At 50.7% G+C, this 21,625-nt stretch overlaps 8 protein-coding genes across 8 annotated transcripts; 5 read left to right on the top strand and 3 right to left on the bottom strand.

The window, feature by feature from the left end:
- Nucleotides 1-542: 542 nt before the first annotated feature.
- On the top strand, nt 543-1,220 carry HO133_009606 (uncharacterized protein; the record flags this gene model as incomplete). Its single annotated transcript, XM_037300467.1, has 2 exons — nt 543-668; nt 747-1,220. 2 exons carry the CDS (start codon nt 543-545, stop codon nt 1,218-1,220), a joined length of 600 nt encoding a protein of 199 aa, XP_037154315.1.
- Nucleotides 1,221-1,513: 293 nt separating this feature from the next.
- On the bottom strand, nt 1,514-3,478 carry HO133_009605 (uncharacterized protein; the record flags this gene model as incomplete). Its single annotated transcript, XM_037300466.1, has 3 exons — nt 1,514-2,382; nt 2,436-2,889; nt 2,948-3,478. The coding sequence occupies 3 exons, from the start codon at nt 3,476-3,478 to the stop codon at nt 1,514-1,516; spliced, it is 1,854 nt and encodes a 617-aa protein (XP_037154314.1).
- Nucleotides 3,479-3,788: 310 nt separating this feature from the next.
- HO133_009604 (uncharacterized protein) lies at nt 3,789-4,648 on the bottom strand (the record flags this gene model as incomplete). The annotated part of the gene is made up of 2 exons (XM_037300465.1): nt 3,789-4,580; nt 4,646-4,648. 2 exons carry the CDS (start codon nt 4,646-4,648, stop codon nt 3,789-3,791), a joined length of 795 nt encoding a protein of 264 aa, XP_037154313.1.
- Nucleotides 4,649-5,030: 382 nt separating this feature from the next.
- On the top strand, nt 5,031-6,042 carry HO133_009603 (uncharacterized protein; the record flags this gene model as incomplete). Its single annotated transcript, XM_037300464.1, has 3 exons — nt 5,031-5,041; nt 5,277-5,522; nt 5,592-6,042. 3 exons carry the CDS (start codon nt 5,031-5,033, stop codon nt 6,040-6,042), a joined length of 708 nt encoding a protein of 235 aa, XP_037154312.1.
- Nucleotides 6,043-7,313: 1,271 nt separating this feature from the next.
- HO133_009602 (uncharacterized protein) lies at nt 7,314-10,886 on the top strand (the record flags this gene model as incomplete). The annotated part of the gene is made up of 6 exons (XM_037300463.1): nt 7,314-7,552; nt 7,640-7,867; nt 7,959-8,315; nt 8,381-8,651; nt 9,426-9,786; nt 9,841-10,886. The coding sequence occupies 6 exons, from the start codon at nt 7,314-7,316 to the stop codon at nt 10,884-10,886; spliced, it is 2,502 nt and encodes an 833-aa protein (XP_037154311.1).
- A 1,697-nt stretch (nt 10,887-12,583) lies between these two features.
- HO133_009601 (uncharacterized protein) lies at nt 12,584-13,444 on the top strand (the record flags this gene model as incomplete). The annotated part of the gene is made up of 1 exon (XM_037300462.1): nt 12,584-13,444. The coding sequence occupies one exon, from the start codon at nt 12,584-12,586 to the stop codon at nt 13,442-13,444; it is 861 nt and encodes a 286-aa protein (XP_037154310.1).
- A 1,642-nt stretch (nt 13,445-15,086) lies between these two features.
- On the bottom strand, nt 15,087-15,803 carry HO133_009600 (uncharacterized protein; the record flags this gene model as incomplete). The annotated part of the gene is made up of 1 exon (XM_037300461.1): nt 15,087-15,803. The coding sequence occupies one exon, from the start codon at nt 15,801-15,803 to the stop codon at nt 15,087-15,089; it is 717 nt and encodes a 238-aa protein (XP_037154309.1).
- Nucleotides 15,804-20,339: 4,536 nt separating this feature from the next.
- HO133_009599 (uncharacterized protein) lies at nt 20,340-20,983 on the top strand (the record flags this gene model as incomplete). The annotated part of the gene is made up of 2 exons (XM_037300460.1): nt 20,340-20,530; nt 20,584-20,983. 2 exons carry the CDS (start codon nt 20,340-20,342, stop codon nt 20,981-20,983), a joined length of 591 nt encoding a protein of 196 aa, XP_037154308.1.
- Nucleotides 20,984-21,625: the final 642 nt, after the last annotated feature.

Raw genomic sequence — 21,625 nt, 5'->3', positions numbered from 1 at the left:
TCGAAGCTCTGAAAGCGCGCGATATAAGTTGGGGTTTAGGACTCAGGAGAGAACGAGCGGAGGAAGATTTGTTACTTTAGAGTTTGGAACGCTGCGGGTAGCATGGCGTCCGTCGATTTCCGTAGATATAATAGCATCGCGTAACGAGGTGGGATGAAGATTGAAGACGATGAACTTCTGCTTCCTTTTGACGTGCCGTAGTGTATTGACGCGTCAAATTTGCATGAGCAGCATCGTCCGACATAGAAATCAAGACAGTAACTCAATTGAAAGCATCACCGTCGGCATTTGTCATAATATCGACGCGTCGAGGCGGACGAACAGCCTAAGAGCTGCACGAATCATCCGCGTCACATTTCCATCCCAATTCACTTTATCACCCTCTGCGCACCCCAGCCCCGTTTCGATCATGTCGTCCGCACCGTAATTCTCTTCCAAAATTTCCCTCCTCTACCTCTTTTGCCCGCTTTACCACACCCTCTGCTACCAGCCGCCCTCGCATCGAATCCCCCCTCCCCAACACACACACACACACACGCACCATGCCTCCACCGCCCTCGTCCGAACCAGTGCGCCTAGCCCACCTCTTCGTACGGCTACCGAACCATCACCAGCAGAACGGCAGCAAGCCCACAGCACCACCGGGGCAGAAAGGGGACTCGGGCTCGGTATCTTGCTCCATCCGATTCCCGCCCTCCCCTCCCCCCGCCTTTGGAACACTACTAACACACCCCCTCGCCGTCCAGAACCCATCCGCCTCGGCCCAACACCGGCTCCCCGCCCCCACCACACCGTCCACACCCACCAAACCCCCCTCCAACCAACCATCCGCCCACCTCCCCCCAACCCCCACCCCCACCCCCACCTCCACCAAACCCCTCAAGCGCCCCCTCTTCCCCCTCGACCCGGACCCGGAGACCCCATCCCGCAAGCGCCTCCGCCCCGCCCCTCCCCCAACGCCCCACCGCCGCGCGCCCAAGTTCTCGATCCTGTACCGCCGCCCGCCGCCGCCGCAAGGGGGGAAAGAGCCCTCGGTCTCCTGGTTGGAGCTGAAGCGCGCGGCCGAGAGCGTCCTGAGGCAGGTCGATTGGGAGGAGGTCGCGGCGGACGTGGCGGGGAATCGGGGCGCGGGGTGGTATAAGCGGGTGGTGAGGGAGGTGCTGCAGGGGAGGATTGAGGAGCTGGTCGGAAGGGAGGAGGGGGAGGGGGGGGGGAGGTGAGATGCGGGTGGTTCGCGTGGTTTTTTTTTGAAAGAAAGGTGATGGATGGAAGGGGGAGTGTGGCTACGTTGGCGGATTGTGGCTAGCGATGCGTTAGGTGGATTGGAGGATGTTGTTGGATTGAGAACTGCTACAGCTTTGAGCAGTTGACGCGTTGGAGGAGGACAAGGCTGTGAGAATTGGCAGCAGCTGTGTCTCCGAGAGGATAGGAGATGCAAACAGTTTCATTGTACATATCCACCAGACCAACCGTCTCAATCTTCTTGACCTATCTGATACACTCCTTGTCTCCCTTAGAACGTACTCGTGGCCAACCGACTGGCCGCATTCTTTGCATCGATTCTGTCATCATCTGGCTCCTCTGCCACACCCTTCAGACTTGACGCCCCAGTACCCGCTCTCTTTCGTCCTCCATCTTCACCGTTTACCCCATCCTCTTCCTTCACAGTTGGTGGAAAGCCTCCACTGACACTCCGGTCCAGCGCATCGGGCCTCCGGGGCACACCACTCCACGCGTCTCCTCGTGGACCCTGACTGCTCGCCATGCTTGTCCTGCGTATGACAGGATGTGCTTCTCGTCCCAACCGTGACAGGCCACCAGAGGCATCGATGGCTCGTACATCAGGCCGGACAGCCTCGAGAGTAGCCAGTGTCCGACGCTCAAAGTCAATCTCACGGAGAACGTATTCGCGAATACTGACACGAAGGTCTGCAGCTGTACGTGCGAACCAGCGCCGTTTCTCGTGCAACAGGTTACTTGTCACACGCTGTGTTTTGTGAGCAAGATATTGTTCGTGGCTTTTGGCTTCGTCGAGAGCATTGATGGCTTCATCGACTTTTTCTCGACGCACAGAGCCGCTGGATTTGATTCTATCGGCGGCAGACAGTTTGTTCCGGGTGGCTGCTTGGGCCGTGAGGAGGTCGCGCAGGAGAATATGGCGGTTTGTAAGGGTTTCTTTGACGATGAGAGCGTCAGAAGAGTGGTAATTCAGGGGATCACCAATAGTAGTTGCTTCAGCTGTGCCTTGTGCTGCATGATAGTCGCCTGTTGTTTGTATGATTTTGCCTAGTTTGCGATATGCGCTTGCGAGACCTGGATGAGGTTCTTGGACGGACAATTGGCCGATCTTGACGCCTAGATCCGATTCTGCCAGACCGAGCCCTGGGGTGCATGAGTGAAACGTGCCAGCGCAATTGAGTAGACAGCCTACTCACCTCGCCTCGCCTTCACCACCCGGTCGACCTTCTGGCCGGTCTCCATAGTCCCGAGGTAGAAAAGCTTGACAATAGGTCGGGCGTCATGAAGCTCAGGCGTATCATCTGGTGGCGGTGCGAACTGCTTAATAACTTTTCTCCGTACCCCAGTAGCTGGCTGCTTCATTCTTATCATAGGGCTATACCCGGCATCGCTTTCAACAAAAAACACCATCTCGTCATCCCTCATGAGAACATCATTACCACAAACATAGTTCAGCCATCTCTGCAACGAGGCTTTGGTTCGAGCTTCATCTTCATCTGTTCCGGCGCCAGCGGACGTGAGAGCGGGAGGCACTGCGGGCACAAAGGCTTCCGGATTGGAGGAGATTAAATGATCTGCTAACTTGACAAACTCGGAATGTGTGCGTTTTATGGCTCTGACTTGTGTGGTTCGAAATTTTGGAAGATTCGTCTTTCAATCCCGTCAGCTTCCTCCAAGCACTCCTCCCCCAGAATTTATATTGACTCACATGGACATCGAAAGTGATGGCAGGATCCTTTTTCCCTGTGCGCTCAAGACCAGTGATTTTCGCTTGCAGCTTGTACTGTGGAGGCTGCCTCTGCCCAGCACGAGCACCCGGGTGATATCGCTGAGGTCCAGGACCTCTTGCATGCTGTTGTTTATGAATTGCCTGTTGGTACCACTCCTGTTGCCGTTGCTGGTATAACTGTTGTTGTCGAAGCTCTTCTTCAGTCAACGGTGGGCCTTGAAATCGGATATCGCTCGCCGTGTCTGATCTGCTAGGTATCCTCCCCGCCCCATTCGGCTGTTGTGGAGGCTCTTCGTAGCTAGAAGCATTGGGTGACTCTTGATCGCTTCCATATCGCTCTTCTTGGTGCTGAGGTTCAGGGGTCGGTGGCGCATGCTTTGCTGTGGGCGAATCGGGTTCCCTTCCAGACTCTGGTTGAGGGAAGCTTGTTCTGGTGGGTTGAGGAGAAGACTGCCATGGATCTGCCCCTGCAGGATGGTCTGGGTCATTGGGAAGTGATGAGTAGTCCATTATAAGCTATAGAATTGGCCGACCAAAGGATGCGAAACCAGTCAATAACAGGCGATGAAATCGGAGACTTCGACATTCTCCACCTCTAAGCAACGGCAGCGACGATGAATCCGTCGGAGAAGGATAAACTTTCCCCCGTTAGTCAACAAGACCCTCTACAGCTTTGGACCATCATTCAAAGCCTCTCTGTTGGTCATATCACTTTCTCTACAGAGACTGTAGTATAGGCTGAAACATACGTCCGAGGATCTATGCCCATCGTAGCTGATGATTCGCCAATTGCGGAGACTCTCTGGCTTCTTGGACATCATCAACCCAATTTATCCAATAGCCGTCGTCTTCTTCTGTCCACCAGCTCCTCCTGAACCTCTTCGCTCGTAGGCAATCTCCAACCGACTCCATCTCCAGCATCCCCTGGAAGAGGCTCCCAACCTGCCTCTGACTTTCCATCCCCTTGCTCTTTGAGATTCTCAAATGCCTCTTTCTCCTTCTCTGCCTCGTAATCTAGCAGAGTGCCATCCTCTTCATCTAAGTTATAGCCATAGTAGCTGGCGTCTACCTGCCGCCTAAGATCCGCCCTGCTCTCTAACGGTTTGTCCGGCGCTTTTGGCTTGCTCGACTCGAACATTTCCTTCACACCCGGTAATTCTCGTGCTCGACCAAAGTACCTGACATAGAATGTTAACTCATCAAACTTCTCACGACCAACTTCCGTAGGATAGACACACCTATAGCCCTTTCCACCCCCAGGAATCTCCTTCCCCTCCTCGTCATAGACCTTTCCCCCACCCCTCATATAATTTGGGCCCCCCAGATTCCGTATCTGCACCTCCCACATATGCTTTTCCCGCATCGCCTTGTTGATCTCGTCGTTCAAATCCCGAATCTGAAAATCGCTCAGGCTCTGCTCTTGTATCTTGCTGACTTTGCGCGAAATCTCCTTGAGAACCTGGCCCCGCCATTTCTCGCATGCTGGTATCGCCGTGACTTCAGTGATCATTTTAGGACGGCGAGTACGGCCTGCATCGATTATGCCCAAGGAAGCGGCTTGTTGCGCTCGGAAACGAAAGAGCATAGACTGCGCTTTTTCGGAATTTCGCGCCTGGACAAGGACATGTTAGCGTACGAGTTTCGACAAGTGGGCCAGTATTGGGGTATCACTCTTACCATGTTTGCAGAGGGTTAACAGGAATGTAGGATGTGGAAAGGCAAGCACAAGCTGGAGAGAGGTCGCAAGGAGAGGAAGTTCCTGGCAGCTTTCATGCCATTGGCCGAGGCGGGCCAAGAAATGTGCCCCGTCCTCAACCCCCATCAAGCCTAGAGTGACCGCCGCTATATGGGCCCCCTCGGTCGCGCGACCGAAGGTAGTTAAGTTGTCTGGCATGCGAGACCCTGTGTAATCATTGCGAAAAAACAGTATATTGAAACGTTTCGAATAGAATCCTTCCGTCATGCACATACACTAAGTTTTCATAGACTGTCAGCTCCTGAAGGCCTCACTCAACCTTCTCTCACACCGCCATCTTGGAGTGAGAGAGGACTTTGATCGACTATGGACTTCAAGTGAGTTAGGTGATTACTATATAGACATTTATTCACTTGAAATCGCGCCTCCATTTTTCTTCGATCGTGACGGCTTTCCGACCCAGAGAGAAAGTGATGACCTCGCCCGCTCCCTGCTTAGGGCAAAGTCTGTATTGCCGTTTACTGTCAAGGGGCAATTCAGTCGTACTGTATTCTCTATCTAAGCTGTCACAGGAGTCCGAAGCGGTGAAGATGAAAGCAGCCAATCCTTTAGGGATGCGAAGCTCGCGCAATTTCGTCTCAACAATTCTAAAATCGACATCTACGCGGCGCAGCTAGCGAAAGTTATCCACGGAGGTGTTGCTGCAGAGACACATTATTGGGCAGGAAGCAGAAACGTGCTTGCGGTTGTATATGATCCAGAAGCTGCCGGGGTGACATACATAGAGACGGGGTTTTTTATCGGGATGAGTCCAGAGCAGGCCTCGAAGCAGCTGAGGATGCTTAGGGATTTCGCTAGGTACGCGAAATCAAGACCCCTACGTAAGTTGCTGTGAACCCTTTCAGCTGACTCGCTTGGAACTGCTAGGTTTTATGCCGCATGCTGGCTCCATCCACAACTGATTATGCAGAATCTGCGAGAGAACATCAGAGCCACCGTATCTAACAAGCATACTCTTCTTGAGTCCACTCTGCCTCCTCGATTTACTGCCATCGTCTCTTGTGCACTAAGAGAGCTCGGTGAGCTCTTTCACCCCCATTATCCGCAAGTCCTCACACATGGAGACCTCTGTCCAGTGAACCTACTCGTCTCACCGTCAACAGGCCGCGTCACGGGTATCATCGAGTGGGCAGAGGTCGAGCTCTTACCCTTCGGGCTTGCCCTTTACGGTCTAGATGTTCTACTCGGATATCTGGGCCTAGGAGGATGGAGCTATCTCGAGATCCGGGACGAGTTGGAACAAAATTTTGGAAATATTTCTCGGACTGCATCGCTGATGCTAAGGGGCCACCAGAAGACAGAATACGAAATGCAGTAACCACCACGCGGGAGGTGGGGGTGCTCATGCAGTATGGATTCAAATGGAAGACTGGGGTTGTAGAGTGAGCAGTCACCGAGGAGGACGCAGGCTCGTTAGCATACCTTGATGCGTTCCTGCTTACGGGTGAGATATATCGTGGATGACAAGATGGAAAATTGGACATCATCTTGTGCGTCGAATATCGTAGGATAGGAGAGCACCGTAGAGTAGGATAATATCACAGGATGATAGAGCACTGCAGGGTAGGTAGGGTCTGCTTTGTCCCTGCTCATCAAGCTCATTCGCTAAAACGGCCAAGGTAATGTACATTTCTGATTGCTTGTTGAGCCAAGTAAAGCTGACTCAGCATATCACCACTCTTTCTTTGCCAAATTTTGTGCTACATCTGGGGTCCGAATTCCTACTTCCTCTCATCACTATGCAACGGGAATTTTTCAGGAGAAGTTTTGCAATAAAGAAGACTGCTAAAGACTCACCGTCATACAACACTGTCGAAGACGGCGTTTTCGTACATTGATGAGGACTGAAGTACGGAAACAGCAGACAGCGGAGTGAGAGACATGCATGGGGCTAATCAAGGAAAAGGGCCACGAAATGTTGCCAATATGCAGGTTTTTCAATCGAACATTTGGTGATTGGATGTGAGCGTCGCAGAGACGTAGTCGGTTGAAGATGACAGTCGATTGCTGAGCTATTTGCCGGATCCGCTTTAGCATTTTCGTGTCGGTGTTTGCCCCTACAGTATATGAGTCCGAACGGTACCTCTGTTTTCCAAGACGTCGACCATGGAGACAAGAGCCGTATAGGACCTTTGTGTGTCAGGCAGTCAAGTAGTCCACATTCTTTGCTTCGTCCGACTCCAAAGGGAACGGTATTTACCAAAAGACCACAACTTGATACACCTTCAATCTGATTTTCACGCTATCATTTTCCTGGGACTGTAACGTCGATGGTAGGTTCTCACTCTTCCCCTCAGTTAGGCGCCTATGGGCGAGGCTTTTATTGCCACTTCTGCTCGCGCAATATGAGAAAAGTGTCATCTGACAGTGGCATGGGCTTAGCGCCTGCACACCCGATCATTCTCTTGTTGTCAGTGGACAGCTCTAACAATGTAACAGTAACAACTCAGACCCTACCATCTTGCATAACGATGAGGATACATTCATGCCCCTTCGACTGTATAAATATGCATCAGTTTCCCTCTCAACCTTTTCTGGGACTAGATTCCATCATACCTTTACGAAGTGGCATCAGAGAACGTCGTCAATATGTGTCTCCAATTTGTGTGTTACATCTGCGGCGACGATTTGGAGGATGACAAGAGTCTCGTGCTGTGTCATAACTCTATGTTGACGCTGCAAGTAAAGTCTAGGGACTACAAAGACTGCCCGGACTATGTCCGAAAGGAGGCTGGTGCTCCCATTAGGTGCAACCTCTGCTTAGAGGCCGACCCAAGCGTAGCTGAGAATTTGCTGGCGCGCATTAATCCTGCATTTGGGTACCTTGAGTAAGCGCTCCTCTTCTCCTTTCCCTTTTGCCAGAGTGTGGCTCCTCACTGTCCATGGTGATCAGATGGTTGCTAACTCAAAGATAGCTCAAGCTATCTGTCCCAGTTTCCGGCGGATGGATCAGCCTTGCTTACTCAGGCGCCATTAACTTTTTTGCCGATACATCCCCAGTACTCACCACCTAACGAGGAGCCAAAGCGTACTGAGGTCCCTAGCTGGGAAAATGGCACCACTGCCTCTATCTATGAGACAACAGATGGGAACAGACAGATCAGTGCACCCACAGAAAGCAGAGGCTTGTTCGGCAATCAGAAGTAATTTTACAGTGGTCCAAGAGCGGCTACGCGTTGAACCATGTCTTGCCTCCTCGACCACAGAATTAATGCTGACCGAAAACCTCGATAGTGGTTTTCGGCGACTCCTCCCCAAATCTCTTGCGAACAACGATGCGTTCCACTCGCTAGCGCCGCCACCTACATCTCTGCAGAATCCCCTATATTTCGCTGGAAGCAGAGCAATTGATGACGCTGGCTTCGCTACCGCGAGCGATGGATCGTTTAGCCCAGCTCAAAGCGGACCAGATCGTGTCAGAGAGGCGAGCACAGCAAAATCAATTACGGGATTGCGAAGCCAAGAGTCACAGAGTGGTGGCCGAGAGGTTCTTGCTCATACGAACCCAAAGATCCTTATCAATCGTGTTCGAAAGCCAGAGAAGCGTCGGCAAAGGGCTCCCAAGACAGCGGTTGCATGCGAGAACTGCAGGTAGGTCGTTAGGTTCCTACTGCATAGATGATCTGCAAGTATGTTGACACAAAGGATAAATTCAGGTGTAGCCACGTAAAATGTACTGGAGAAGTGCCGTCCTGCGAAATTTGCCTTCGCAAAGGGAAGCAGTGTGGATACTATCCGGCTTCTAAGATTATCACGAGACGAGGTCAGGTGGCCGCAGTGCGAATCAATCTCCGACCTTTGCAGTCTTTGGAACAGCATGGTACCATTCCTCAAGTTCCCGCACCTCAGAGGGATGTCTGGAACCTACCCGTTGACCAAGGCCTGCAACAGCATGCTACCACCAATTATTCGACGTTGACAAACGATGTTGGTACCTATCCAGTGGATTTCCCCGTGCAGTATCCCTTTCAGCTTCGTGCAATATCTAGACAAGCCAATAATTGCCAAGGTGACGAAGCAAGGTCACGCGATCGAACGGTATCGCTAGAGCATGAGAGAATGACGTGTTTGCGTAAAGAGATGAGAGAACAACAGGAATTCAAAAATGATTAATACTTCCAACGCACTCATCTCGCCTTGCAATTAAGAGGCTTTTGGCTTATGCGAACGTGACTGCTGAATGATCTACAAAAACAGCCGATTTGATGTCGTAGGGAAGAGTCTCTGTTTCACAAACATATGATAAAACCTAGAGCATGGCTTGTCCATTTGACCACTTACTAATTCTTATCATTTATCTTGATGTCAAATGCTTTGATCGGACGCGGAGATAGCTTTGTTGTCGACCTTCCGCATTGGTCTTCGCCCCAACGCTAAGAAGATACCCGAAAATCCCAATGCACCTCATGATGCCATCCGCGTGCATAAGACCAGCGATTGTCTCGAGCATCCTTATTCCACCTTCCGCTTGAGTGTTGCATCGAGCGGGCCGTTGTCCGGACATGGGCGGGCAGGGCGAGAAAAGTGCGTATTATCGCAGCAAGAAAGTATTTAGCAACGACCATGTCTTGCTTCTGTCATTCTCTATCTGCACACTCGAGTCTTTCTATTCTGCCCTGGGTTCAGTCCCTTCATGTTTGTTCTAGCCTTGGCAGTCTCTACACAGGCTCCTTGCGTTGAGACTCGCTCTAATAACTACAGACTTACCGCTCCTACCACAAGATGCTTGGTTTCAGAAAGCTTTGCGCGACTCTTTGTATAGAGCTAAGCCTCTGGGTCGCCGGCGTCCAAGGGTTTCAAAGCCATAAGTTCAAGGTTGGAGGGTTATCCTCTGCCCCATTTCAAGCGCCCAGCCCAAATACCCAGGCGTCACATGTCCTTTCTTTGACTCGACAAGCTTCTGGGATCTCTAGGAGCGCAGGCTATGTGCAATCACTTCGGAAGGGCAATGAGGTCAATGGAGTTTATGGTGTTGCTCCGTTGACATCGGTCGAGGAAGGCACAGTCTTTTTGACCGGCGTGGAGTTTGGGACCGAATCCTTCCAAGCGGTTGTTGATACAGGTACGTCGCCAGCGGAGACATTTGGAGGATATTCAGCTAACGTAGATTTGCTAGGCAGCAGTGATACTTGGCTGGCTGGGAAAGGGTTCCAATGCGTCAATGTGACTACGGGGGCTGATGAACCAGAGAGCGATTGCCTGTTTGCTTCAACATACACGATAGAGCCACCGTTCAAACAGATCCCCGATGTCAACTTCAACATCACGTATGGCGATGGAGAGTTCTTAACGGGTATCTTTGGCATTGAACCGGTGACGATAGCCGGAATCACAGTCAAGAATCAACAGGTTGCTGTTGTTGACTTCGCAGCATGGTTTGGCGACGGCGTATCAAGCGGCTTGATAGGCTTCGCTTTCCCTTCGATCACCAGCCAATATGCAGGCACGAATCCTGCCTTGGACACGACCACCAATATTCCGTACAACCCCGTCTTCACCAACATGTATGAGGAAGGTCATGTTGCTCCCCTCTTCAGTCTTGCTATCGAGAGGTCTTCGCTCATGTCAGGAACGGTACCTGGCGGCTTGCTTGCAATAGGTGGCCTACCACCTGTGATTTTCTCGCCCATATTTGCCAGCGCACCATTCCAGTTGCTTACCATGAACGACGCCGATGCGCCGGCTCCGGTGCCTCAATATCAGTTTTATACCATCACGACGAACGGCTTTTACTACGAAGGAAGCGAGCATACGCACTGGTCTTTGCCGGACTTCCCCAATCCTTTCGGGCCCCCAACGAATTCGTCTCAAGTCCAGGTCATCGTTGATAGCGGCACCACCTTGATATACCTGCCCACGGGTATTGCGGATGCAATCAACGCACTGTTTGATCCACCGGCTATTTACAGTGATGACGAAGGTGCATACGTTGTAGATTGCAGTGCAAAGGCTCCCGAATTCGGTATCAGGATCGGGGCAGAGACATTCTTCATCAATCCGGAAGACCTGTTCTTGGATAATGGAGACGGGACGTGCATCTCGGGCGTTGATGACGCTGGCGACAGTCTCTCGATCCTTGGAGATGTGTTTCTGAAGAACGTACTGGCCGTATTTGACGTCGGAGCTAGCGAGATGAGGTTTGCGGCGCGAGAATTCTACTAAATGAGTATCTAGCCTTGAGTGAGTAACCCAAAAATTGAGAGTCTTCTATTTGACCACCGTAGAGTAATGGGGACTCCGAATTAGCAGCCCGTTATTTCCTGATGATATGAGTTCCGATATTGTTTAACATAGCACACATTCTGAGCTTTCAATGGTCTTTGCGGTATCTCAAGCTTGCATAAGGGATTCACTTGAAGCTAAACGCGACGCGCGGTAAACAGACGACTTGGCGTAAGTATTCGATATTCACTGTCACTTCGATCTCACTTGAACCTAATCTTTACAACTACAGCAGAGGTTAGCAACCACCTCTATAATTGACAAAAGGGTCTAAGCAAAGGCTTTCATCGAGTCTTACGAACAGAACCCTACCCTGCTCGTCGGTTAATTCAAGTATTCACCACGGCGAGGTGAGCTCAGAAAGTGAGAGGCTAGATTCACGATCAGAAAACGGCTGGATGAAAAACTCTACGACCCTACCGGAGTCTTCGAAGACGATGGCGCCGTCCTTGCGTTCACACACCCTAGCGACGCCTGATACGGTATACGACGCCGCCAACTACTGAGAAATGATTTGCTGACCGCTGTCCGTAGTCTGAATCAAACATGCCCTTCCCGTCACCTTATTGGCTCCAAGACCTTGATCCGTTGAAAAGATCCCACCACTTCGCATTGAAATCCTTCCACCACCTAAGCTGTCGCGTTGCAATGTTGAGATTTGCTGCAGCATCTGTGTTGTAGCTACCCCTCATGGTGGCAATCAGGTGGCAAATTAGTATGGGCTTCACATGGTATATAAGTAGCCTACATACCATTCCATAGTTAATCAATCAATCCTTCATATACATTTCCAACAGGTTATAAGGCCCTCGCGCAACTACTACGCAGTTGCAGCAGTCAATCATTGATTCAAGTCATTCCAACCCTAAGACACTAGGGGTTTCGTATAGATCAAAGGGTCTATTACAATCAAAATTCAGTTATTTCAACCCTAAGACATCAGGGGATTCGTATAGATCAAAGGGTCTATTACATTCAAAATGTCCACATCAAAGGATAGTGGTCACAAACTCGACCTCCTGACCGAAGAAAACTTCGGATCATGGTTCGTCAAATACCCAAGACACCGGGGCATACTCAAGTCAGCTCGAAAACACAGAGCATCAATCAAAACGTCCACGAAAGACAGTGAAATAATACGTCAAAATGAAAGCATTAGTGAGCCTGCTACAAGGCAATCAAATTCGACCTCTTCATTGAGCAAGTCGGTATTCAATTCTTTCGACACCAGTCATCAAGTCCAGGTCTGTGCTCGTGTCACAATCATTCGTTTGCAGTACCATGCTGCATCATGGGGGTGTGGCCAATGGTGCTGCATCATGGGGGTGTGTTGAGATTTGCTGCAGCACCTGTGTTGTAGCTACCCCTCATGGTGGCAATCAGGTGGCAAATTAGTATGGGCTTCACATGGTATATAAGTAGCCTACATACCATTCCATAGTTAATCAATCAATCCTTCATATACATTTCCAACATGCAAAGAAACCCTGCAAGAGATGTTCCAGAATGAAGACACAGTGCTTCGTGGCTCCTGCTGTCACTCCGGAGTGTGTGTGGTGCATTGCTGATGCGGCTCGCATTCGGGGGCCCAATGAATGTGTAGCTGGCATGTGAGTCCTCCCTCGTCGTCTATCTTCATGAGTTGTTGCTTAACCAGCCTCGCGTTCGATAGCGATAGCGATGACGATATGACTGGTGCGCCCACACTGCGTGGACTCAAGAGACCCTATTCACACACAACTCCAGCGGCCACCAACACCATTGGAAACCATGCGGAAAACCCCAAGAACGCCTTAGAGAATGCCCCCAAGCCAACAAAGGCATCTGAACGACCTGTCATCCTTTCTACTTCCGCCATTGTACCTTGCAGAAACGCCACGAGCGAAGAGGAATCCTCGAAGATACAACGAGAAAGCCGCCCAAGCATTCAGACCAAGTCACATGACAAGCCGGACACAATGGTACCAGGCAGCCCGAAGCGCAGACGTTGTGAAGCTACTGTGACAGCTGAAGCTCCAAACAAAGTAGAACAGCCCCTCAATGTCGCTGAGCCTTCAACAGCTCAGTCATCTCCACTTCCAACGCCCTTGGCGGTTTCCCCTAACCCCGATGGACAGTCCTCTGCAATGCATGAGAGTCCCTTACCTTCCACCCCCGGAATGGCCATCGACGCCAAAAAGCAGAAGAATACGACTCTGTGGATCTCAATCCCCTCGTCATCTGACGCTGTCCCACTCAAGCTCCGCTCCTGCATGACAATCTCATCACTATTCGACTCCGCCCTTACAATCTGTGGTCTAGCTGACCAGCAAGCCAAGGTATCCGGTCTGAGAACCACCATTGGCTGGAAGCAAAATGTTGACCTCAACAAGTTCCTGATGTTGAAGCGTGAATTTCCGGATAGCTTTGAGATTTTCCTGGAGATAATTGACAAGTTGCCGTGCTGGCGTAAAGAAGATGGACACTGCGTGGTGACCGTTGAGGTAGTGCTGGCTTGATGTGGTTTTCGAGGAAGGTTGCGAGCATTGAGAGATGGAAGGCACTGATGGCATGGATACCGGAAATTTGCTGGACCCTGTGGCTTCCTCCCGCGGGTGCGAACCTCTCCGACCACAGCCTGGACATGTAGCCAGAAGCCGACCCGCCATTCCTCACCGCCTATGTTTCGAACGCTTCTACGAGCTGCTTTTCCTTCGTTACACAGTTCGACGCCGATCAAGCTCGGCCCTTGCATGAAAATGCCTGCTCTCTTCAACTCCGTCCAAGCTGCAATCGCCGACCATTTTCGTCAAGACGCCAGAGGGTTAGGCGTTGGGCAGGGGAATCAAAAGCAGATGCTGCAACGACCTTGGTGCTGAAGCAGGAGTCTTCAGGTTGAAAACTGCGTGTAGTAGCTACTCTAGTCCTTGCATGAAATAATATTAGAGGCCTCTTCCTCATATCATTTTCCCATAGTAGACGAACACCTCCATCTCTCGTCAGTAATACAGCCAATTGAGATCGAGCTTGAAGAAACGGTTTCCATGTAAACGCCAAAGTTGTGTGTTGTGATTGGAAAAGATGGGAGTAGTCCCCATTTAGAGTGCTACTACCTCTTATTCCAGGCCGCGTGTAAGACGTGGGGGGTTCGCCGCGATGTTGCTGGGCGTAGAATGCCCGGCACACGGGATAAAGACTTTTGTTGACATTATTATGTCCTATTGTAAGATATGATGATGGCATAATCTTCTTGCATCCTCCCGCAGGCCATTGTGCAGCTAAGAGAGCAGCTTGGCGAACCGATCGAACGTCCCAAGTTCAAACCTCGAAAAATAAGCCAGTCAAAAAGAGACAAATCCAAAACAAAACTTCCCGACGACTCGAACCCTGCACCTCCCCTCGCCCACCCCAACACAACAGCACAACATCCGGGAATCCAAAAAGGCAAAACGATTACCACAGGTGGAACGGTTGCTCTCGAATCAATAGAGTCTACCGTCCCGCCGTGACAACAGGAAAATAGGCCTGTAAACTTTTCCTTTCGGACTAGTTGAAGCGGCCATTTTTCGCTCGAGCCTCGTTATTGTGGTGACGGGGCGCTTAACCACTCAACCAGCAGGGCTCACATGGTGGGAATGGCGCTACAACGGGATATCAACCAACTTTTGGGATTTTGCCCGACGCTGTGCTTGTCCACCACTGTGAATCGTCATTCGACGGGCGAAAGCTTCTGGAAGTTTCATGTATTTGGCCAAGACGGCCTGGCGCTGCCGTGTAGTGTTTTCTCGGCACGGTGATGGCGCGCTGCCCTTGTCGTCGCACGATTTTTGGGGCAATTCGCAAGCAGTGGATGCATGTGCGGTCGAGTGGTACACACCATGGGATGTTCGCATTTGTTGCATCCACCTAGGATGATTTCTTTCGCACTTCAAGTCCACACACATGTCATAGAGATGACTCGATCTTCTTGCATTGTTCAGCCAGACCCGACATGGTTCGAGAGCATGCCTAGATACGTTCTCCAGCGGAGAAGGCTGCTTTTTGTGGGACGGCCCTGAGAGCAGTATTCTTTTGCAAATTTGGAGGGTTGTCATGCTCTGTGTCTGCCGGACACATGCATGTAAGGTTCCTTTGCGAGATCGCATCCTTCCATGAAGCTCCTCAACCCTCACTGTCACTATGCACCACCCCATTGCCATTCCGTTCTGGCGTAGACATATCCTCCTCTTCACCCTCATTGACCTCCACCTCCACCTCCACCACCTCATCCTCGTCGTCATCCAACCCCTCCAACTCTTCCCCCAAAGCACTCTCCCTAACCTCCAACACCCCCAGATCCTCCAGCACGGTCCTCTGCGGCAGCTTCCTCAAACTAGTTCCGCACACCCGGTCCTTGGTCAAAAGATCATCAACGAATTGATCGATGTACGTCAACGCATAACCTCCGTCCCTCGTCCTCCTCCTCAGCTTCCTCCAATCCCCCAACAGCGGCTCTAGAATCCCGTACACCTCCTTCGCCTCAAACGTCAACCGTATGTAAAACGCAGCCAGCGCACTCAAATATTTGAATTCCTCCTGCCGCAGATACTCGAGCACGATGTCCCTCTCCGGCATCAGCTGCAGCAATTTCATCGCAAGGCACAGGAAGGGCGTAGGTTTCTGCTGGCCGTACGTGCCGCCGATGAAGGTGAGAGCGGCGGCGCGGTCACAGAGGGTGGCTTCGTTGACGGCGAAGCACTGTTCTTTCCAGTAGTAGGATTCGATAATGCGGTCCCGGACGGGCTTCTCGAGCAGGTGGACGGGGTTCTGGTTGTGGATCGTGGCGCCGGTGTAGCCGCGGGAGTCGAAGAGGCGCTTGGCGTCTGCTTGGTGGGACATTTGTGAGAGTGGATGGGTTGAGTATGGTACCGAAGGTTGTTGCTGTGGTGTCTGCCCAGGGTGGATTTGTAGAATCTGCGGAGACGCCAAACGTTTGGCGCTTCGGAACGGGCCGTCGAGTAAGCGTTGTGGCTGTGTTCGCTTTCACTTTCCCAGCTCGTAACAAGTTCGTAGATATCAACAAGAAAACTGTTCCTTCATATCTAGTAGATACACGATTCTTCGATGCTAGATTCAAATCTTACGAGATTGTTCTTCGAACACTCTACCGCCCCTTTACTATGCCCGATCAAGTAAAGGCTAGCCCCTTTATTCACCAACATTTTCACAACTTCAAGTCTGCCCGTTTCACAAGCAGCCGCCAGCAGCTCCCCGCATTGTGTGGACTTTGTCAAAGCCATACATGGGGTCTTCCAAGGTCATCAAAAATGCCAATGGGCCAAGTTGCGGTGATGTTGTCGTTAGTGGATTAATTTCTTCTTGGCTTTACAAAGCAGCTGAAGGATTTCTTAGGCCCAAAAGGATAGCTGATCATTCTGATTTGTTCTCGGTATGCTTCACGAGAGCCCCTGTAACTCTAGACAATCACTATCGTAGGGAAACCGAGGTTCTCAGTTGCTTCGGCTCGCCCTAGTCGTCAGTGGACCAAATCGCGGACAATGTTCTGCACGGTCTGATGTTTGATCGTGTGCAATGGGCTTACTACCGGCCTGACTGGCCTGATCTCACGGCAAGTGTGTGCAATGGTGGAAAAGACACGTTCTCAGTCGGTCGCGGAACTCCAACTCACATCTATGGGTATGCGTTTGATACTCAACTAGCGCCATAGCTGACTCTGACTACAGCATTACTGTTTGTGGAAAGGAAGTTGAACTAAGTAGGTTCGAAACTAGATGTATCGGAAGGCTCATCAGATCCGACACTGTTTGGTGGAGTTACCGGAAGTGCAGGCGCTGAGCTATTGACCGAATTGTTCATCATGACCTCGCACAGAGGTGCGTAATCTTCTTTCCGTTTAGCATCTCCGAAGACATGAATAATATGCATAGAGACATGACTTTGAGGTCCGGAGTCATCAATCCAAACGATGACTATTCGATAACAGACTTGACGCAATGAATTGTTGACACGGAAGTCCCCGCAGTTGACTTCTTCGACGCCAGCTTACTCGGCTTGGCAAACCCTGGAATGGCAAAGGCAAGCGCTCCAAACTAAGTGTTGTTCACGCTTTGTCTAGCTTTGGCAGACTTCGATTGTCCGGCGCCCTTCAATTTAGCTTGACACCAAAGTCCCACCTCGAGTGTCAGCAGTGCCACGTTGGGTCTTACTGCAGTATTGTTATGGCGGTAACGGCATCAATAGCCACGTCTGGCCAAACATCTGCTCCACATGCGTCTTCTTGAGGCGTATGGAAAGGGATTCGGCGATTCTGTACGCAAGATGGCGCATTACAACAAAGTGCTTCCCAGTTCTACGCGCGTCACATCTCCAACTCGAACGCCTTGACCAAAGCTTGGCTTATCACTCGCCAAGAGATTAATGGGTTTTTGTGTCAGGTGTTTGCGCTTATCTCTCTCTTTCACAACAATAGCCTCAGCGAGGTTTGGGCTCGGCGAAAAGAAAGCAGTGGTTCGATGGTGCTGCATCTATTGACGGGAATTCCCAGGAGCGTGGTGTTGGGAGATTGGTTTTTCCCGCCAATCCAGTTGCCGATTGGCTTGGTGTGAGAGTGTTACTGCGTTATGCGTTTTTGACTCGGCCGAAAATTTCCTCCTTCGAAAGACACGCTTTTTTGTGATTGGTATCTTTGATGCCGACAGTCTCCTGTATTTGAGTCCTTGAGCATCTTTTTCTTGTGTCTGGTGACTCATACTTTGAAAAACTTATACGGTTACTATAAGTCTCGCGGGCGTTGGCGCAGGCCATTGGAATCATGATACAGAATAACAGAGATAAGCCTATGGAGTGCGATGGAATAATAGCAGACCACGAGGTCTGCCGCACTCTGTCACTCCTGAAGAATCGCGCACCGTGATGGGTGAATTCTGCGTCAGGAAGTAATATTCGAGGTCATCCGGGTAGCTTACATTTTTCACGCAATTGCCGCTTGCGCTTGCGAAGTCGGCGGAAAAGCTCTTCGTTTTCGAGGAAATAGTGTCATTTCATACGTTTACCAGTTCACGTAACGATCATCCAAGACTCGTATGTCGATCAGCCGATTCATAGTTAGTGAGATCAATACGGTTCGATCGCTGCGACTTTGTCTTCTCCGAGAATAGGCGTTACCGAGACGGTGGGAGGTGTTAGCGAACATGACAAATGTCTAAGCGTGCATACGGAGTACTATCCGTCCACGGCTACCTACATATGTGGATATGCGCGGCGGCGGGATAAAGCCACAGCGACTAGCTTTGGTGGCTCACTAATGCAAGCCATCTGCAGGGCGTCACATTTGTGCTCGAGGATGACACTTGCAGACACCACGGTCTGTGCTGTTCGAGTTCGCGCCTCCACCCTTCTCTTTGAACGAATCAACACCTTTCTAAATACCTATATGTAATCGGAAAACACTGCCGAGCACCGCAATCTCCGTTCTCGTGCAGTTGAGCGTTGAGCGCTCGCCATACGATCAATGAAATTTCCTCGATGCTTGAATTGACCTTCTCTGGAATACACTCGTATGTACTAGGCCGGCTGGACGGCAAAGTTTCTAGCGCCTTCCAATGTAACTTGTCGTTGCTGAGCGCACGAGTAGCGTCTAGTTGCCAGACAGATCACCTGATCATGCTTTGACCCATCTGGTGTACCCTTAAAGTCGTATTCCCACATCAGCATCTATACTCATAAGGGCAAACATGCCACGGTCTACTGAAAGAGGATCGACTACTGAGTATCAGTGAGGGCGGGTTCCTGAAGATTTGCTCATGAGATTTGAAAGAGATCGATAGAACAGTACAGAGGAAAAGCTGTATATGCAGCTGTTGAGATTTGCTGCAGCACCTGTGTTGTAGCTACCCCTCATGGTGGCAATCAGGTGGCAAATTAGCAGGGGCTTCACATGGTATATAAATACCTAGCCTACATACCATTCCATAGTTAATCAATCAATCCTTCATACATTTCCAACAGCAGCTGAATGATGAACCTCCACAGGCTACACGAAGTAAGCGAGGACATGGCTACTGTTGGTCTGATCAGCAGAGAGGGGGGATTAGATGATGTACAGGTGTTTCAGTTCCTGGTGCCCAGACCTTGATTTCAAATGAGATTGTTCATTGATGGAGAAGAAGAACGTTTATTGAAGAAGAGCTGAGGGTTTTCATTCAATCTTGGCCAAACAAATCAAATCAGCTTCTGGGCAGGACATTTTAGAGCAAGGACAACAATTGAATACGTATCTTACTTGACGATCCTATCGATGTTGATGCCCTACACAAAAAAGCAGTCGTTATGGGAATTTGGTCAATCTTTGACTGAGTTAATTTTAATCGCCGCCATCTAGGGACATAATATCTTGCAATTTGCATGATGTCCTACAACAGTAAACCCATTTTCTTCCATCAATCGGCTGCCTCGTTCTCAAGTGCACCCGACTGGATCATTCGCTTACCCCTTTCACTTTCGCATCTGCGTCTACCTATCAGGTTGCTCTGACTTTCGTCACATGACTATCTATGTTCCTATTTTCCTCAACACCGCGAAAATCCCTCACCACCAACATTCATATCTGCTCTCAACACTTTGATCATCGATGCCTTTATGACTTTCAGCTCTGCCATATAGCAGAAGCCATTTCATCAAGAGGGAAATCACAAAGACACGAATGAGGAAGAAAACCAGCTACGATGGGAAAACGCAAACTGACAGACCTTCCAAACGAGCTACTTACACAAATCCTCTCGTACATTCATGGCTAGAGCCACCTCGGAAAGATCGCCCTCCTATCTAAGCAGTTCAAACGCCTCGTCGACTGCCTACTGTATCGCCACATCAGCCTCGACATTCAGTATCCAGCGAACGATTACCGTAATAAGCAACTGTCGATAGATATTCCCACACAACAATCCCGAGCTTCGGTCGTTTCGATCGACTCCTCGACAATTTTTCCATACATCCATGCCTTGGCCGGGAAGATGTTCTAAATCGTGGGCGATACATAGACTTTGCATATTCAAGATCAGATGGACAACTGCGAAAGTCATGTTAACAGATAGGTAGGGAGGAAGCTCCCACTTTGACGTCTCACTTACCAATATCGACTCGCATTCGATAGCATTCAAGGGATAGAGGAAGTCGCACTCATCTCGCTCACACAGAAAGCAAACCCAGTGTTCATTGTTAGTGTTCAGAAAAAAGATAATTACCGAGGCGAGTTGGCGCTCTTCACTCACATTGGATGCGCAAAATTGGCACTACCGAAGCGACGCAATTGTCGACACTTGCGAGCCAGTCGATTAAGGGAGCAAACCCTGCATGCGACGACTACCATCAAAGATGCTTACAAGCTCATTGTTGTGACACGAGCTTGTACTAAACATGTTCGTCCAAAAGTTTGTCAGTCTTGCACTCCGACTCCACGTCCTCTCCACAATCGCGCTCACGGCATCCCTTCCTGCCCACGTATTCTCTCCGGCACTGGTGAGCAGCTTATCGTTACAGTCCAATTCAACGCTCCCGATCAATATAACGCTCCTCGACACATCATCATCATCATCATCATCATCGAAGTACGTCTCCCCCTTCCTTTTCAAATCCGCTCCCACTGAAAAACACCCTCTAGCAACCTCCCCATCGATCCCCTCTTGTTGAGAACGCCCGAATCAACCGTCTTCCTCAAAGTCCACGGCTACGGTCCTCGCCTTCCGCCCCAATCCACCTACCGCACCCTCCGAAAAGCAGTCGACGATGTGCTCAGTCACATCCGGGAAGATCCAAGCGAGGGAAAAACACCCATGGAGCACCTGCCTCAAGGATACTTCTATGGCACTTTTGATGTGGAGTTGTCGTTGAGGCCGAAGGAGGCGATGACGTGGGGCATGTGGGGGGATACGCTCAGGGGATTGAGGCGGTTTGGGGAGACTTGGGAATTTGTGGGGTTGGCGTTCGATGTTTTGGTTCGAGGGGAGGGGGAGGAGGAGACGAAATGGGTGGGGAGTGGGCAGTTGGAGGGGATTGCGTGATGGGTTTGCAGTCGTCGGTTCAGGGGCCCAAGGGGGTGGCCTTGTTGTTAGCGATTCACCAGAGAGGCCCTGGAATTCCCAATACCGCTTGACCGTATGGGCAGGTATGCTATGTGGTGGACAAAGCAAAGCAAGGGTCGACCGAAAGATCGACAGGTCTTCACTGCGTAGTAGAGCATTCTTAGAAAAAGACTGGGCGTTCTTGTCAAGGCATACTGACGTCTCTTGGCGTCTCTGACATTGGCCCTACTTTGCCCCAACATCTCCAAATAGCTTACCTCAACGCTACGGACTCTCAGCCTTCCATTCGGGCCTCTGCTCAAATGCTCACGGGAACAAAGACACAGGATAGCCCTGGCGATACTCCGACCTTTCTCCGCTTCTGGCAAATCGCTCCGTGCACCCGCTCGGTCGCACCTGCGGTCGGCTGGCTTCGGTAGACGAGTCGTCGCACTTTGAGGATGTCGTTCTTCGATGCCTTCGTAGCACAGGCGAGCGATTCGAAGCAAGTCGCGGTCCCATGTCTCGACACCACTTCAGACTCTGGCCCGAGGTACATCGAAGAGGTCCACCGGTTTCGTGACGCCGATCCGGAAGAAGTCCTGCAACGGGGTCTGCGGGAAGTGTGTGAGCGTAGAGTAC

This window comes from Letharia lupina, assembly GCF_014066315.1.
Source record: "Letharia lupina isolate WasteWater1 chromosome Unknown contig_7, whole genome shotgun sequence".
NCBI lineage: Eukaryota > Fungi > Ascomycota > Lecanoromycetes > Lecanorales > Parmeliaceae > Letharia > Letharia lupina.
Note: the sequence above shows the minus strand (reverse complement) of the source record. Positions and strands in the feature narration are given on the sequence as shown.